Source organism: Hirundo rustica, chromosome 3 (assembly GCF_015227805.2).
Source record: "Hirundo rustica isolate bHirRus1 chromosome 3, bHirRus1.pri.v3, whole genome shotgun sequence".
Lineage (NCBI taxonomy): Eukaryota > Metazoa > Chordata > Aves > Passeriformes > Hirundinidae > Hirundo > Hirundo rustica.
Window position 1 is genome coordinate 74,594,370 of NC_053452.1, and position 19,195 is coordinate 74,613,564.

The following is a 19,195-nucleotide window of genomic DNA, read 5'->3' on the forward strand; positions in this document are numbered from 1 at the left end:
TTGTGGTGCTCTGATACTCCCTTACTGGCTTTTTGGGGGTAAGTCTGCTAGTGATTCATTATCTCTTCCTCAAACTTTGATTAGCTAGACTGTTGCTACCTTGTTTCATGTAGTACATTTTGGCCATGGTAGTAGGCAGAAAGTGTGCTCTAAAGCTGAATTTTGAGAAGATTTCACATAAGGGTTGCAGATTCACCTGGCATCCAAATCGTACAAACAGATTGGCTTCCTTTTCCAAAAATTCTGTTCCTTCAGCCCTTGTCCTTCACCATCTTTGCAGCTTGCTATAGCTAGATGTCTTTTGCAAAGAATGTTTTGTACTCAACTTCAGATGCTTCATTGCAGAGAAATGCTGTGGGTACAGTCATCAATCCTCGATTTTTCATGGTGTACATGTAGTGTAACTATAAATACTTTCAAGATTAGGTTCAAGCTTTATGAAGAGCATTGAAAAAGCTATAGACATGGCAGAGAGTGGAAATGTTTCTGGGAGTTAGATCTGAGAAGAAAATGGGAAGCAGCATATTGTAGCAAGGGGGTTCTATGCTTTGTCTTCTGAACTTGTTTACAGCGAAGCCTGGTAATCCAGTCTGTAGGTGCCTGATACATTGACCATACCAGCCATATTCTCATATGGGGAGGGACAACAAGATAGAGGAAAAATAATATAATTTTTGAACCATGTGCTACCAAAAGCATATGCATTCACGTTCTCTGAGGAGTCAAAGAGGACCTAGAATTTCCATCCAACTGTGGAAAGAATGGCTGTTTCCCATCATGAAAAGGTGGAGGTCTTCAATGTGTTTCCCTCTGCAAAGAAGCATCACTTTGGTCTTGTCTGGATTCAGTTTGATCCATCTGTTCTTAATTTAAGAGCTAATTTCCTGTAGTTATTCTGATGTTTTATAGTGATGATAGTTGCATCAGAAAATGAGATAAATAGTAGATTGTCAGCAACATACTGTTAGCAATTGAACACATGCCATATCACTCTCTCTCTCTCAGCAGTCTCATGTAGATAAATGTAGATTGTATGGATCCCTGTGGGATGGATCCTGAAGGTGAGGACCTTGGAGGAAGAGGCTCGTATTCACCACCTTTTTTAAAATTATGCATAGAACACAAGATGCTGTACTAGTGTGTGGCTGTTACTGTGTAATAGAAGATTCAGGTGTCTGAGAATAGCAATGTGGAGATTATACTTCCATGTTGGTGAAAGTTTTATAAATTCCTCTAGGAAGTTGTCAGAACTTCCATCTGTAGTTTGTATATCACTAGGAGTCTTGTTTTCTCTAGTCTTTTGTCTCACAGTGCATATGTTTTCATTTCTTAGTGGAAGATCTTTTGCATCTGATACTGAAGCCACTGGAGCCTTCCTCCATGTTTTCTTTCCTTTTTCTCTTTTGACTTCTGGTATTTATCATGGGCAGTTGCTGATGGTGTTCTGGTATCTCTCTTGGTTGTTGTGAAGGGCAGCTCTTCTAGGAAAGGGTTGAGATCTTATTGAATCATAACTCAGTGATGAAAAAAACACTGGTATTTCATCTGCAAAGAGAGCACAGGGTCTAAGGGAAAACTTTGCATCTGGCAGCAAGAACTTCAGGTAGTTTTTTTTTTTTATTATAATTTTTTAATGAAGTTACTGTCTAAGCAGCTGGCTGGAAACACAAGCTCATGTTGTTTATTCTAGGGTGTGGGGAGCCCTCACCATAAGAACACCAAGGACATAGAAAAGTAACACAGAATGGCATGACAGGTTTTGGTAAGCCTGGTTTGACTGTTTTGTTGGAGTTTTTTCCTGGTTCCCATGACCTAGAAACATTGTAGAGAGTAGTCTCTATATCACTGAATGCTTGGTCCTCACACATGTAACAGCAGACAAGCAGTGTTGGAATGACAGTGTGGTCTGAATACCACGGTGGTATATCTCCCAGGGTTTTAAAACTTTTTCACTGACACAAGAAAGCAGCAGATGGTTGCAGGGTGGTGAAAACCAGAGATGGAGAGTTAATGGCAGGAGCACAGAGCTACGGGTTCTCCAGCAAAACCAGAGGGTTTGGTAGGCTCAAAACCAAAATACAACTTCCTCATAGCCCTAAGGATCTGAAAACTTACCTACTTGGTTTAGATTAATTTTAATGTCTGGTGGTAATTCTCCATCTAACACTGAGAACATAGGACCCTTCCTCTTCTTATAATCAAATAGTCAGGGGGAGTGTGTATATCAGGAGGAGACTCATAGTTTTTTCAGGGATAGTGATAGAATCTCATGCACTGACGCAGTTAAGTATGAAGACTGTTTGACACCTTTTGTGTTTCATATAAGATGGAGATAATTTCCTAGGAATCAGTTTTGGAGACAGATACTTTGCATGTCAATTCAAGGTGTCTGGATGAAAATTTTTAGGGGTAACCATAGGAAAGGTTAATCCTTTCAAAATATGTGGATGAGCCATACCTGTCAAAGAGGCCAAAGTGAACCTCCATACTCAGATGCTTTCACTGTAGACAGGATATTTGAAATGAAGATATTCTAGCAGAGCTCTCTCTTTATTAAAGCCAAAATTTGAAGAAATTACTTCATTAAGAACTAATTTTACATTACAAAGCACTATTTATGCTTGACAAATCTCTGTCTGCTATGGACTGGAAACTGAATAAGCAGTGCAGTTCTAATGTCAGGAATTTACTTTCATGTGTTCTATATTCACAGACAAATATATATTTTCTGCATTGCCAAAAAACCCCTAAGACTCTTCAACCAACAAATTTACTTTTATCAGGTAAAAAAAAAAAAAAAAAAAAAAAAAAAAAAAAAAAAAAGGCAACAGATAACAGATTAATTAATCTTTTGGTTATGCAGGTTTATCTGTGGCTGCTGTGAAATAAGATTCATCCTATTTCAGTTTTTTCAGTGATTTATCAAGTTTATTCTTCTACCCCTGATTTTTATCTGAAAACATTTCAATGTACTAAGTTGTAATATGTTTTGGTTATGATGCAGTTTCTTTCTAAAAAAAGCTAGACTCTTATGGCTTATGCATCAATATTTGTGTGATTATAAACCAAGATATTGTTCCTAAAACTAGGTAAATAATTTATTATAAATATAATTCATTGTGTTAATCTTTAGGTTTAGATGGGTTATGGGATAATGTATGAAAGAATATGTGGCCTCCTTGACTGCTTAAAAGAAGCATTATTCTTCACTTATCCCTGACTTCTCTACTGATAACACAAAGAAAAAAAAAAAAAGGAAAAAAAAAGGAAAAAAAAAGGAAAAAAAAAAAAAAAAAAAAAAGTCCTTCCTCTTTTTCTCCAGGTAGGTAGGTCAGGAAGAAGCTCTTGCTTTGCTCTCTTTTAATAAATCATTGTCAGAATAGGTTCCGTATGACTACATGAAAGCTGGAGAGATCATTTGTTACTCCCCCGGGTATCAGCAGACATGCAGATGTGTGCAGAGAAATGCAGTCCAATGCATGTGCCGTCGTTATGCTTAGTAAGACATTGTGAACAGTGCCAATTTTCCTTACTTTTATGTACTCTTTAGTTTGAAGAAACTAATGCCAAACTTCAAAAACTGATGTTATATATAGCTCTCCGTAGAAAACCTCTATTATTTTGTGAGTGAGGGACTGACTATTTAAATAACAAGATTTATATTTATTTAACTGTTTTCTCTGACTTGTAAACTGGTATAAGACACTAAAGATGGATGAATAAACACTTATAAGACCCATAGAAGTAAAAAAAAAAATATAAAATTGCCTGAAACTTCTTAAATGATGAAAAATACAACCTTAGAGATCAAGTGTCTTCCATTAAAAATTATTTTGTTCTGTTTATTTAGTCATCTCTGTAGGCTGTTATGTGCACCCCACATACACACATGTGAACACACACATGTACACATATAATGCACACATGGTATGTTTGTAGTTGTACAGATAAGAGAGTTTTGAGGAAAATGTATCTTATTTACTGCTTAGCTATGTGACCAATGTGGACCTTTAATACAAATCTCAGAAATATCCATCCCATTGCTTTTTATTACTGAAGAAAGTAGATCAGGGTGATAACAGCTGGATGCAAAAAGCAATCATATTTTCGGTATAAAAATAGTGCTATTGCTTAGTAAGCTACACTCCATAAATGTATTAGGGGAATATACTGGTTTGCCCTGATGGTTTTATTCTTATTTCTTTAAAATATCTTTTGTTTCCACCCCCCCACTAAGAAGAAAGGAATGTTTCCCATTAAGACATGAAGTGAGTTTGTTTTTCACTTTTGCTTTTCATATAGGGATACTGAATATAAAGGACTACAGCTCTCCCTGGATCAGGTCACTGCTACCAAGCCGGCATTCTCGTACGCAAATTCAACTCCGACCATAACGGATAACAGAAAGGGAAGCAAATCTCGCCTCTCGAGCACAAAGTCAAAATCAAGGACATCACCGTACCCACAGGTAGCTGTCACTGAAAAACTAAATTAAATATTTTTTATTATTTTGATTTTGACTGCTACTTTACCCAAGTAACTAGAATGGGCCAAGGAATGTGTTACACAAAGGGAATGAAGGACAGCAGGTTATACAAGCTTGAGACAGATATGTTTCTTTAAACCGCTTCTAAAAAGCTGGAAACATTTATGTTTCAGCATGCATAATAAATCATTATCAGCAGCAACAGCAGCACAGGGCTCAGAGTTAATGAGAAGCGGACAGCAAGACAAGCGAAAATGTTGGGTTTGAAATACTTGGTTTGAGAAGACTGAGTTTTGCCATTTGAGAAATCTTACTTTTTCTTTCTTGGTCTTTACTAATTCCAACAAATCTAGAAAGCTGCCAGATATTTGATAGCAGTTAATCCTGAAAGTGTAGTAAAGAGGAGTGAGTTTTGATGAGGGAAAGCAGTCAGCCAACTTGGTTGATTGTAACAAGAAAATCTCTACTTTTCTGTATGTAAAGCTTTGAAAGGAAAAAAACAGTAGGAGGTGGTCCTTGACAGCAGTAGACTTTAATTTCCCAGAATTTCATTTTCAAGCCTAACATGTAAGGAGCATGTCCCAGCTTGGAGAATGGACCAGACTCAATTGGGTCTGTGAAACGAAACTTACACAATACATTTATGCAACTGATTTCTGCAGGCAATGTCACTTGTATCCTTACACAGACTTTTAGCTCAAAAACCCTGTTTGTTAAAATAACCGTGATGTTTACTAATGATACAAGTCGTACTGCTCTTATGTTTCTACATAAGAGGATATAAATGTATATATAAGCAGACTGGATATATGCATTCATGATATTACATTGAAGACCTATGTATTTTTAAAGAGTCCAATATTTAGTAGAATATTTAAAGAGCCACAATATTTAACTGACAATGTCCTTAATAACTAAAATTTCTCTGCAGGAATAATGTTTTCTAAATGGACCTCTAAGAGTGTGCAGTGTGATTCCAAATGTCTACATCACTTCCTTGTTTTCATTCTTTTTCCTCTCAAATGTACTAAGGATAAAAATTACAGTTAAATGACATCAGCCTCTGGCACAGGAAATATTTAATTGAGCGCCAAGATATGAATTCCTAATTTTAAGAATCTAACTTTTGTCAGAGGTTATTCTAGCTCACTTGCTCATACATGTTTCTGTGGGTTGTTAAAAAAGCCTTTTTCTTGAATGCACTACATCAAACAGCTGTTATCAAACTGTTTAAAAGAACTGGGGAAGACATGTACAAATAATTCTAAATTCAATTTTTAGGACTACCTTTGATATATTTTAATTACATTTCATCTTGCCTTATGCAGCCCTTTCCAAAGTATTCATTTGTTAGCAGGACAATCAGAGCTGAAGACTTGTTATCCTTCCACATCTATCTGATTTCTGAAAGTATGACCTCCTTATTCTTTCTGTCATCAGAAAAAAAATACCGAATGAGCAGTGCAGCATTTGACTTTTGGTTTATCAGGGATTGTTGTACGAAAGCCCAGGGTTCTTAGTCTCCACTTTCATTTTGCATCCTCATTACCAGCTGCCTGATATTAAAGTCACATATTTCATCATTCAAAAAGAAGCAGCCAACTTAGTTGCCAGTATCTTGAAAAATGGTCATACCATTCATTGCAGCCCATCACCACAAGTAACGCTGGCAGCTTGGCTTTGCCTCCCTCTCATCCTTCTCCACCACTGAATAAACTGTTGAAAGACTAAGAGAAGCTGTTGTGAAGAACATGCAGCAGGTGGTTCGGCCTGTGTCCCTCAGTCTTCTGCCCATGTAATTTGCCAGTCAGTAGAGGAGAATTTGAGTGTGACTTAAAAGTCACAGCTGAAGAGTGAGGTCACGGGTTTTGGCTTACACAGGAGCCTGAGCTGTGGTGAGGAAAGGAAGCAGGGAGTTTATTAGTAAAATACTGGCAGTGGGCAAAGCACTTCTCAAAGTCAAGGGCACCTATGAGTGTACCGAAATGAACATAATTTCTTTCCCAATTTTTCCTTTCCTTTTTTCTTTTTCCCTTACCATGTACTTTGCTTCTCTCTTGAAGAGAAAAAGAAATCATATGCTTTATTGGGTGCTGACTGAGAATCCTTCACCTTGCCAACTCTGTGTCCCTAAGATAGGTAATGAAATGTAAACAGTGTGAAAATTATTCTAATCAATTTCAGCTGGATTTCTACTACTAGGACAAAAAGTAGATGTTTCAGTCGTCTAAGACAGTGTTGATGTTTTTTTCCTCAAATCTTATGCAAAAGCAAATCTAGCATAATGTGGGTCTTGCAGGCTCTTAAGTAAAATGGAGTTCATTAAAGTGGAGGCATTGATCAGCATCTGATTAACACTGCAACACAACACAGTGGGCTAGTGGGTTCTGTGAAACCAGCCTCAGGCAGGGGGAAGGCAAGCAGAGAGGAGAGCAGCCCAAAATTCATGTCCCAGCTGCAGAATTTTCTCAGAGAGCTTAAAGATTGCTTTTCTAGTCCTGTACCACCAGAGAGGTGCAGAGCTGAAAGAGATAGTGGGGGGGAAAAAACCCAAAACACAAACAAAAAACCCCAACAAAACAACCAGGCAGATGAAGATTTGATGGATATTTGCAGAAAAAAAAAATAATGTGTTGGTGAAAAGATTCCTGTAGTCTTCCCCCACAATATAATCATCATCATAAGTGTGAGGGCCTCCCAAAATCTAGCCCTGCACCTTTTTGTTCCCAAAAACTAGCCCAAAACCTCATTTATTTCATGTACAGGCAATAGCAACGAGACTGGAAAAACATTTTAATTATGATCATTTAAACTGCTTTAGAGTTCAATGCCCCATTAATGATGATTGTATTAAAAAAAAATTAAATTGCCTGTTGTCTACCTGCAGTGGAAATGTTTCATGGTGAGATCTGGATAAATGTTTATTGCTTCGTATCTCATCTTAGTTCTTGGATAAAGATTCTATATATCTGTATATAAAGCATGAAAGCACACATACAAGTAAGGATGTACCTAAGAGCTGTTGGATGGAGGCTTTGGTGTGTATTACAGCATACATAAATTTTTATGCATGGTGTATATTGTAGGTGTATATCATAGGTATAGGTATATATTAATAGGTATGAATATAGGTATATATTAATACATCAGATTTCAGAGATATATTGATTTTATATCCCCTTTAGATGGATAATTTGGATTAATTCTGCAATCTATCTCTATTTGGGCGTATCACCCAATGGGGTAAAGATAACAGAATCAGGCTGAATTCTAGCCAGCCTGAGTTTTGTTTTAATTTCTTCCTGTAGCCTAAAGCTTTGGCAACTTCTAGTGTGTTCAAAAGCAAAGCAAACCCCTCTTTTTATAGTAAACATAACTCTTGGTCTGGTGAAGAGTCACCAGCAGTGGGGGTTATTTTAATGGACATGCTGTATTACTTTAATCTAAGCCTTTCACCATCTGTTGTGCCTATAATAGTGAATGCGAAAAGAACATATTTTACATTTCAGGATTACATTAGTAAAATGTAAGATAAAAGTGATTTAAAAGCATGCATATGTTCTTAGTACAATGCAGCCTGCCTTTGTGATGTTTTTTTCCTCATGGTTCAGGCACAAACCAAGAGAAAAGCTGCTAATGCTGATGTAGTGAAAGTTTTTCATGGAAAAGAGGGCTCTGGGAGGGTTTCACCATATATTTAATGTTTATAATTATAAAAACCTGAGTAGGCTGCCAGAAAACTATATATCTATAGTATCTGTTTGAACATCTGGGGTGGTGTGTGGAGCAGGCTGATATTGCTGCTTATGACAGGACGAGTCCTCGTGCCAGTGAGGCACCTGTAGGAATGGAAGGTCAGGCAAAAGAAAATCACACGAGAAATATTAAATTGTCTACTGGCCTAATACCCTTCCATGGACTCTCATAAAGTAAGCTTCCTTAGATATGGAATTTATATCTTCCTATTTCCTTGTCTCTTTAGCCCTCCTGAAGTTTTTCTTTGAATGAAAATTCAACAGTGGTGGCCCACCCCTCTTTTCTTTGTCAGTGCTAATCCTGCTGGTGTGCTCTCATTATGATTGTACACTGGATTACAACCCTGGAAGATATTGCTAATTTTCAGAGGTGACAGTTCAGTATCCAGGGACCAGCTGGAGGACCATTTAATTTATGCTTTGTTGCTTTTTTTATGCCAGATGACAATTCTGAAATCATTTGAAGGGATTTCAGATGTTGCCGGTTTGAGGTTCTTTATCACTATCTGCTGATTAAATTTTGTCAAAAACATAAAAATAATAAATTAGTTTTGCCTTCTGACTCCTGATAGAACTCAGAAAGCAGAAATTAGCAGAAAATAAAATGTTTCTACTGATAAATGAGTGGGATTTAAAAAAAAAACCAAACTGATTTTAATTTGACATAATTTTCATTAAATCTGATTCAATTTTTATGGTCTTTCATCACTTGACATATGGGAGCCTAATTCTGACTTGAGAGATAGTGTTTCCACTCCCATTTCAGTAAAGCAATATCTTTGATCACCCTTTCATTTCTCCCCCTATCAACATGTCACACATGCCCATATTTGAAGTCTCCACCTGTCAACATCAGATTCCCAGAAGAGGCAGTGGTTGGACCACAGCAGTGGAGGCAGCCTGAGGATGCCAAATAGAGATGTGGCTGGCTTTAAAGGGAATTAGACATATTTTTTCCCTATGTCTGCTTATGTTCTACCTTAGGAGTAAGTAGTCATATCAAACCTCAGCAGAAAATGTGGGCCACAAACAATTTACTGCATTAATTTAATTCTGTCCATGGCCCAGCAGCTGCCATGGGTCAGATCTCAAATAATTTTTATTTCAAGTACCAAGTAGATGTAAAAAGTACAAAGAAGATGAGTCAAGTATTGTTGGCCTTGATACGGGGTTATATGACATCACACATTGCATTTCTAAACCTATACTAAACATAAACCCTTTGAGATGGTTTCTTTCTTTAAGAAAAGTGCACAAAGGCCTTTTGTGATTAAGTTCAAGATAAAAGCAGAAATTGCACCATATTTCAGTTAAATGAAGATATTCCCTTCAAGAGAAGCTATGTTGGACACTGAATTGTCCTTAGAAAAAGACAACTAATAGAAGAATATCTAGTAGAGCTACAGGAAATTAAGAGTTTTTAGTTTGAAAGATTCTCTGGCATTTATTATCATAATAAATATTCAAAAAAAGAAATTTCATTATAATATTATTGGAAATTAATTTTCCTTATCCTCGTCATGAAAGAAATGCATACTAAGAGTTTTGTTTTTAATAAGAAAATATATGAACTCTTGACTTTTCTATATTTGCATTTAGGCTTATACTATAATATATTTCTGCTTAACTTTTAAAATTAAAAAATCTGCTTCATACAAGTCAAATCCATAAAGAGCATTAAAAATAATTCTAAAATTAAAAACAGATTAAAATGTAGTTTTCTTTTTTGTTGTTGTTTTTCATTCTAGATAAAATGTACTAACTGTTAATCTTGTTAATAATTTTAATAATTTCTATTTTTTTTTACTGTAAACTTAATTTTATCTACACATTTTTGTAAAAAATCTTACAATAATTCAGCTGTTATTTATGAAGGTGTCTTTATGATTAAGCAGTTTTTAGATGTTAGATCTGAAAGGATAATGGAAGAGACAGATGCTCCAGTTGATCACATAACACTGTGGTGACTGAATAAAGTTCCTAGTTAGTGTATGTTAGTGTATGTTGAGTTACTGGCATTTAAAAGAAGCCTTTTGTGGTTCTGTAACCATCTAACCTTCCTGAAAATTCATGTTTATCCTTTCATCTCTAAACCTTTGTGATGAGTATCGTGGTACTAACTTTCTGACCTCCTCCATGTCTAATGGTGGGCTTGTTGCCTATGGATATTCTTATGACAACTAATAACAACATATAATTGACTTCCTCAAAGGCATGACCCTTTCTTTGTTCCCTTTAAATAACCTATCATGTTCACAACCTAAATAGTATTCACAAATATAAACTGGAATACTGAAGAAATACCCAATTAAATGCCAAAAACTCTACCGATGTTGCACAGATGGTTTAAGTTTCTGTAAGTCAAACATCTGGTCAGTACTTTCGATTGTTAAGTGCATAAAACCTTGATCCTGGCTGATAATGAGGAGTTTCATAGCAACTTAATCTAATGAAAAGGAAGGTAACCTTATGTTAGGCCTATTAAGAGAAAAGGCAGAGTGGGCATATGGAAGGTGAGTGATGGAATGGGAGAATTCCAAGGTTTCATGTTGTAATACATTGATTTGTGACATGAGTGTGCAGTGCTGAAGAGGTGAGCGTGTACAGCTTTGGTCTCATCCCAGTCCATAATCATGGGTGAAATTGATTTAAAAATGTTCCGTGAAGTTTGACAGTTCCAATAAATAAAAAGATTTAAAAATGAGATAGCTAAATCCTAGAAGGTTTAATAAACATTCTTTTCCTTTCCCAAAAGGTATCTAAAAGATTGAAGCATTCATTACGAATATCTAGAAATCTGTGACATTTAACTTAACTCTTACTTCTCTATAAACAAATGCTCATGTTCCTATCCCGACTAATTTTCCAACTACCTACTAGTTGCTTTTCTGTGTTGGAAGGGCCCCGTTTTAGTCGGGGTGAAAAATGCTCACTCTGCCTGCTTCGGTTAGCAGTTATCTTTACTGGCAAATAGTTTCTGGATTTTCCATTGTTCCCATATTGGAATAGAGCTGGGATTTTTAGCTTCTTACCTGGCTGCCATCACTTTAGAACTTTACCTTACAATATACGTTGGTATCTGTATACCAACGTATACAAGAAGCTTTCTTTTCCCTACTGATAAGAGGAAAGAAGTTCAAAGATACAACTCCAAGTAAGAAAAAAAATCAACAAACAAAATATGAAGAAAAGAGAGTGAACCCTTAGAAAAAACCTTCAAATACATTCGGTTTCAATTTGACACGTGAGAATGCACCAGGAGCAGTGTTATTTCAGTCCCTTTTGGAAGTGTTTTGCTGAAGTGCATTGGAGCACCTTGACTGAGCATAAGCACAGCTTTCAAAGCAACAAGAAAAACCTGGACATACTAAAAATATATTGAATTGCAGCATCGATGTTGCTGGGCCTAATATTACACATCATAAAGGAGATGGCTGTTAAGGGCCGACATGGGATGTTTTAGATTTTCATGAGGTCCGTCCTGTCATCTGTGAGCTCATTACAGAGTGTTGTACAGGAAAGGACCAGGAGCCCAATCAGAAGGTGCAGACATGTGGGCACGCTCACAAAAAACACACTATCACATACATACTCTGCCTTCCCAGGGCAGCTACTTGCAGATTTCACCCAGGTGTGGTAATTTCCACGCTGCTTCTCCTGTTTTGCAGTATTCTGGATTTCACACTGAGAGATCCGAGTCTGACCATGAGAGCCAGTGGGGTGGGAGCCCACTGACCGACACAGCTTCTCCCCAGCTCCTGGAGCCTGCGGACAGACCGAGCTCCCAGCACCACGACGTCTCCTGTGCCTACAGACAGTACTCAGACCGCAGCGCGCTCTGCTACGGTTTTGCACTCGACCACTCCAGGCTGACGGATGACACGCATTTCCACACTCAGGCCTGTGAAGGAGGCAGGTGCGAAGCTGGCCGCTATTTCCTTGGCACGCCACAGCCGGGGAGGGAGAGCTGGTGGGGCTCTCGTTCAGCACTGCCTCTGACTAAGTCGTCCCCTGAGAGCAGAGATGCGTATGAGAACAGTATGCCCCACATAACGTCAGTGCACAGGATTCATGGTAAGACATAACAAGGATTTGCAGAAGCGACACCATCTCAGCTCAAGCAATATGACAGAAACATACAGCTGTTTATGTGAAAGATGGAAAATGAGATGCTTTGTATGTATGTTCTAGTCTCAGAGATCGCATCTGCAGAGATGAGGAATACTTAAAGTTCAAGTTGAGTTGAGTTTTATAGTGTGGCTTATATGAAGCAAAATATAATTTTGCTGTATTTTCCTCAATCTGTGAAATTAAGGTGGAAACGTGACTGGGGAGATTTTAAGCCTGATCTTGTAAACAAATGTAAACAAAATAATCCACGTGATAGAAAGTGGGTTTTATCTGACACAGGATAAAGACACTTCAGATGGAATATGTTCAGCAAAAAATTGGAGCTAAATCCAAGCCAGATATTAAAAAATCTTGAAAGCTGTTGGTGAAATTGTTCTCCAGTTGACTTTTTCCCCTACTGGTTATTACTAGATTCTGTATGATTTAATGTTTATTTAAAGTTGGCTATTCAAATTTAACAGTTGTTTTTGGTTGCAGACATTTATCCTCAATAAAAAGCCATTTTGAATCTCTCCATCCTTTCAGCACCAAGCCTGAAATTTTGTTTCATTTCTGACAGGTTGCAAACTCAGTGCATTAGCACATTTTCAGAGGCTGAAGCTAATGGAAAAAAAAAAAAACAACAAAAAAACAAACAAACAAAAACCCCAAAATGAAAGCCTGATACTTTGGAAAAGTCCAAAGGTCCTTGGTTTTACTGTCTTGGAAGACAGTAACTGACCCTAAAGTAAGAATTTAAGGTTTTAAGGATGGATGCAACATAAAAAAAAGTTTTCTACGAAATAGTCTCTAAAAATAAGTGTTGTCTCTAAAAACCTCATAAAAGCAGATTACATTAGTACTATTCCATTGATCTGCAGAACAAGGCCTTGTAAACAAAAAAAGTGTTCTGTTTTGCTCCAGTCTGAGGAAAATTATGTTGAGATTAGAAAAAAATTATTAAATAGCAAGTTCTAGGGAATAAAATCAGAGAAAAAACAGGAAAGGAAAGGAAAGGAAAGGAAAGGAAAGGAAAGGAAAGGAAAGGAAAGGAAAGGAAAGGAAAGGAAAGGAAAGGAAAGGAAAGGAAAGGAAAGGAAAGGAAAGGAAAGGAAAGGAAAGGAAAGGAAAGGAAAGGAAAGGAAAGGAAAGGAAAGGAAAGGAAAGGAAAGGAAAGGAAAGGAAAGGAAAGGAAAGGAAAGGAAAGGAGCAGAAAATTTTGCCAATGAGGACTGTTCTCAAATTTCCCATGAGAACATGCCTCCTTCCTTGCCCCATGCTTTTGCCCTATTGTGTTTTTCTAGTTTTTTCTTCCCAAAAAAAGGAGAAACTAGCAAAGTATGATAATTTGCTAGCAAATTTTATGCATGATAATTCTTGCTGAGTGTAGAAATATCACATCGAGGTACAAATGGAAAAGAGTTAGATATTAATTCCATTAATTATATCAAGAATAATTAATGCAAATGGATAATAGTTTTAGTTTGTTGTTTGGCTTTGCTGTAATTCCAGGTGCTGCAGGTTTGGTTGTTTTTTGGGGTGTGTGGTTTTTTTGGTGTTGTTTGTTTGTTTGTTTGCTTGCTTGCTTGTTTGTTTGTTTTTGGTTTTTTAATATCAAGTGTTACATTTTTCAGTAGGTCTTCAGTGTGTGTGTATATTTGGGAAAAAAACCTGACTAGCCCTGGTATTTTGGGTCCAGCTCTTAAGAGGATGTGAAAGATAAATTCATGCCCCTAATAATCCACAGTGCATTACTTCCCCAGCAGTGGCAGGATATTTTAATTGTAAAAGCCCATCACTGATTTTTGTAAGGAACTCTGAAATGCAGTGGTAGTGGTCTGCAACCCAAACAGACCTGTATGCCCTGACCCGACACAGAACAGGGGAAACCTCATGTGCTAGTCTGAAAATGGGTTTGCTTTGAGGAGTACTATCAGCCAACACAATGTCCTTCATCCCCAAAGAGGACTTTGTGTGTGTCAAGACAGAGGCATCAATAACTAACATGTGCAAGTCTCACACATGCCCTCGTGCAGGAATGTATCTCAGCAAATCAAGCCCTTTATCATAATGTTAACTGTTTAGGTTTTGGGGTCACTCACTTTCTTATTGGTGAGGACTGACAGGTATGATTCTGTCCTTTCAGCTACTTGCAAGCTGAACACCTTCTCTGATATGTATATGGGCCTTATTTTTTAAAGAGAGGTAAGAATGTCATAATATTTTCCCATTTCAAAAGCAAATATTTATGCATGGGGATATGACATCACATTTCTACAGTGTCCTTGTCTAGCAGCTAAGGGTTCTTGAGCTTTTGAAGAAGAGTTCCTTCATTACTTGTGGTTATTTATTGTTGTGTAACCTGCATAAAGTAGCTACATAACCACAAGCTATTTCTCAATGCTTTCTCTATTTTAGCTCTTGGAAAGTCTGGAATGTTGTACATTTATAATTCCCTGAGATTTTTTTTTACCATGGCCCAAATTCACTCAGATCTTGTTAATGCAAAGAGGTAGTAAGGGGGCTGGGACATGAACACTGGCATTGAGGGCACTTCAACATGCCCTAGGATACCCCGCCTGGCCTCTAGCTGCTCCAAAGACAGAGTTGTTTTAGAGTTGGTGCCATACCTGCTGGGCTTAGGCAGGTGCTTGGCTACCCAAGATTATTTCAGGTGGCACCAGACACCTGTGTTGAGATGCTTAGATCTCTCTGTATATTTTCAGCTGTGTTACTTGTTTCAAGTGGAGACATTGAAAACTAAAGTTTGTCACTGAAAAACAAGGGGTCTTTTTTGGTGACTGTTACGACTCACCCCTGACTTGATTTTCTGTGTGTGAAATAAGCTTCAGATTACATGTTCTTCAAGTTCACTTGCCTTCTTAAACCTCAGTGCATGCTTAAACCTCCTTTCTCTCTTTCCTAGGAAGAGGACACTGGGATGAGGACAGCGTTGTTAGCTCACCTGATCCTGGATCTGCCAGTGAGTCAGGCGACCGATACCGTGCTGAGCAGTATCAGAACAGTCCGCATGAGCCCAGCAAAATTGAAACTCTAATAAGAGCAACCCAGCAAATGATTAAGGAAGAAGAAAACAGACTACAGCTGCGGAAAGCCACTCCTGACCCACTGGTCTCCATTAATGGCACAGGGAAGAAGCACGCTATCTGTTTTGCAAACTACCCTCAGCAGCAGTTGGCAGTGGATGTCTGCCGCGTCCCAACAGTTGCCAGCACTCCTCCTTGTGAACACATCCAGCAGCGAGATGGAAAGATTATGAGCCCACACGAAAATGACTATGACAACAGCCCCACAGCGCTGTCTAGGATAAGTAGCCCCAGTTCTGATCGAATATCAAAATCTAGTTTGGTACTTGCTAAAGATTACCTGCATTCAGACATGTCCCCTCATCAAACCCAAGGAGACCACCCAGCAGCCTCTCCAAATTATTACAGCTCCCACAGGCAGTACTTTGATAAGCATGCTTACACACTAACTGGATATGCCCTGGAGCATCTATATGACACTGAAACGATTAGAAACTATTCACTAGGCTGTAATGGATCCCACTTTGATGTGACTTCTCATTTAAGGATGCAGCAAGATCCAGCACAAGGACACAAGGGAACATCTGTTATAATAACCAATGGAAGCTGACACTTTTTTTTCTAAAAAGTTTTGTGCTTTAAAAAATGACCTTTAAAATCTAATTGGAAGATATTATATGTTTTCATGCCCTTGTCCTTATCAGCATTTCCCATATCACAGTGCACTAGAAAGAAGAACCTAAGGTTTGGGGGGATAAGTTAGTTAAAACATGTTGCTTAAAAAAAAAAAAAAAAAAAAAAAAAAATGCACTGGCATGCAGGGTTAGAGTAAATGGAGCTAAACTCAAAAGTTGGTGCCGTGCATGCTGAGAAGGATAGAAGAGGTCCAGGCTGGGAGTGCTTTTGGCAGGCTAACAGAGCAGTTTATCCACATTGTGCAAGAGGTGTTTTTTGGAAACACTCCCAAGGGCAGATCTTCTGAACTGCATAGGTACCAGGCAACAGAACTGCTATGCATGCTTTTTACACAGGAAGCTGTGATGTGTTCCTTCAAAACACATGACAAAATGTTTGCTTCTGGTGATTTGTTTACTTCCCAAAGGCCAAGCATGTTATGCTGCTGTATGGTATAAAACATCCATGTCTGACCTATATAAAATCAAAAGAGGGAGAAAGAAGAGAGAACTCCTTGAATTGTTATGTCCTTGTGTACTCACAAACATAGCTATTTACATGTGCTTGATTCAAAAAGAGTCCTTATGATTAGTATGGTCAAATATTTACTTCTACCATATTAAAAAGAGAGGGGCGTTCTCACCGTAGTTTTGAGAAACGCAAAGGGCTTTCTTGTCTTGCTGTAGGGATGGGAGATGGTTCTCGTGTTTTTGAAAGGTTGCCCATGGTGGGTAGTAGAAAAAAATGGAATATAATTGCCTGGGGAAATAAGGAGAATAGACTGGAATTAGGAGTGGTCCAAGATAAACAGTTAACCCTGTAGCTATGTATGCCATTTAGTAATAATTATAAAATAAGAAAATGTGGCGGAATTATTAAGAATTAATTTAAAACACAGAAAGAACTCAATAGAATCATAGAAATATTGCTGTAAAATACAAATGCAGTTGCATAAATGTAAAAATGCATAAGTCAAGAATAAGTAAAACTGTTTGGCAGTTTGTCTAACTTCTGATCAAATTTTGGAGTAAATTAAGAGAGTATAGGGTATCATAACTACTCTGTCTGAAACACAGTGAAATAATAGGCATGACCTTGATAAAGAAATATTAATACCCTTCTTGATTGCAGCAGATAATTTAATGAATATCAGAAAATATTATGGATATCAAAATCAGCCATATGTGCATAGAAAAGTAGCAGGAAATCAGTGTTCCAAGGAATTAAATTGTATTAAGAATGCTGGTATTAGCAGGGCCTGTCCTATTGTTATAAAAGGCATCAAAAGAGACAGAGGAACCTTTTTTTAAACTTTTAATAACCACATGAACAAAGAGGCTGATTGATTGGAAAAGAATAAATGCAAACATATGCCAAAAATGCAAAATAAGGCATTTGTAGTCACAGTTGCTAGACTGTCCTTTTTTGTACGACATTTATATAGTCCCAAAGTTGACTGCAACAGGAAGGACCACTGCTCCCTCTTATGCCAATGTGGAGGAAAGGGGACCTGAGGTGGTTACTAAAATGAGATTAGCTCTAAGACTAGCTTAATATGTAACATTCAGAAGCTCAACATATGGGACTAAGTCATCAATGGGACTAAATATAAACCAGCATGCTACAGATGGGTTAAAAATACTGTTTCCAAATAAAACTAATCAGAAGCAAAAGCTAAATAATAACATTATAAACCACGTAAGTAGAGATGTACTTGAAAGCAGAGGAAATTACCTCTCTGAACTTGGAATATTGTGTATAGTCCTGATCACTCCAAAGCAGATTGTGAATCTTGAACTGAGTAGTACCTTACTCCATAAGCAACCTTTGTTGACTGCAGTGTGATCGCTCCTGGTGAAATGCGCGTTGAACACAAGGGAGAACAACACGGTCTGGTCTTTATTATCTAAACCTCGTAACAGAAAAGGTGGAGCAGAGCTCAGCAAAAGATAAAGAGACTGGAAGATCTAATAAAAGCTTTAAATAAACTGGGTCTGTCATCTTTGTAAGGGAAAAGAGTAAGGGGTAATGTCACTGATGTGCACCAAACTCTGCACAGAGGAGAGATAAACAATGGTCTAAAACTATTTGAACTAGCGGCAGAAATGAGAGACAGGGCATTGAATGATAGCCAAGGCAAAATGAGAGCAAAATAATTTGGCAAGAAGTTTATTTGACTCATTGCCAAATGGATAATGAAGGTCATAAAGAGAAGCAGATAGAGATTTTGTTTGTCTTAGGATAACAACAAGGCAAATAATTGAGGGGAAGAAAAATATTGACAGCTGTTAACTCAGAGGAAGAAATGGACCAAAATGGACTTCTTTCAGCCCAACAATTGTATATATTCCTAAAGCATAGGAATAAGAAAGTATTTTTGATAAATTTAGTTCTGGATACATATTTATTTCACTTTTTCTTATAAATGATATGAATAAACTTGTACTTGGAGTCTCATTTTACAGTATTAAAATATAATTTGCAAAGCGAATTAGAATAGAGGTACACGGTATCCTACTATCCCTAAAAGTACATGTAGAGCCATGCCTAGGTGTCAATATTATTTTGTATTACAGAAGAGTCTCATAAACTGTTTGAATGAATGGGGCTTTCTCAGCACTCAAGTTTCTTGGGATCACGAAACACTCTTGCTAGCAAACTTTTAGTTAGAAGGCAACAGAGTTCTGCAGACCAGCTGCCATTCCGTGGCTGTGGTCTAATGGCCACAAGTAGTGAGGAAACTGTGCTCTGGTGACTGCTGCATTTGCATTCTGACAGGCACCTTTGAGAAGTAGAAGACTTATAAGACCAACAGGCACAGCAGAAGATGCTACATGACTTCACCTAGGGAAAAAAACCAGTGTGCTATGCAATAAAAGTTCCCCATCCTATTTACAGTGATCCCAAAACTGTAGTTATTTATCTTATTTTCAATAGTTCTAGTCCACTACAAATGCAAAATATGCACTGCAATGAGCAGAATAAATCAGTAGAGATGTCTCCACATGCAGCCACATTTGCTACAAGCAGAAGCTGATGCTATTCTCCTCATGAGATTCCAGCAACTGGCACTCCTTAGCACTTCAATACAGTGAGATGGAGATGAAGGTCTTTTGTCAGCT

General features: G+C 37.6%; 1 protein-coding gene across 1 annotated transcript in view; it reads left to right on the forward strand.

The window, feature by feature from the left end:
- The window catches only part of SIM1 (SIM bHLH transcription factor 1), a 47,332-nt gene extending 31,271 nt beyond the window's left edge, over positions 1–16,061 (forward strand). The window contains exons 11-13 of the mRNA XM_040058912.2: positions 4,303–4,468; positions 11,910–12,315; positions 15,278–16,061. Coding sequence (XP_039914846.1) covers positions 4,303–4,468; positions 11,910–12,315; positions 15,278–16,008 — 1,303 coding nt within the window. The 3' untranslated portion in view covers positions 16,009–16,061. The remainder of the gene's footprint in view (positions 1–4,302; positions 4,469–11,909; positions 12,316–15,277) is intronic.
- Positions 16,062–19,195: the final 3,134 nt, after the last annotated feature.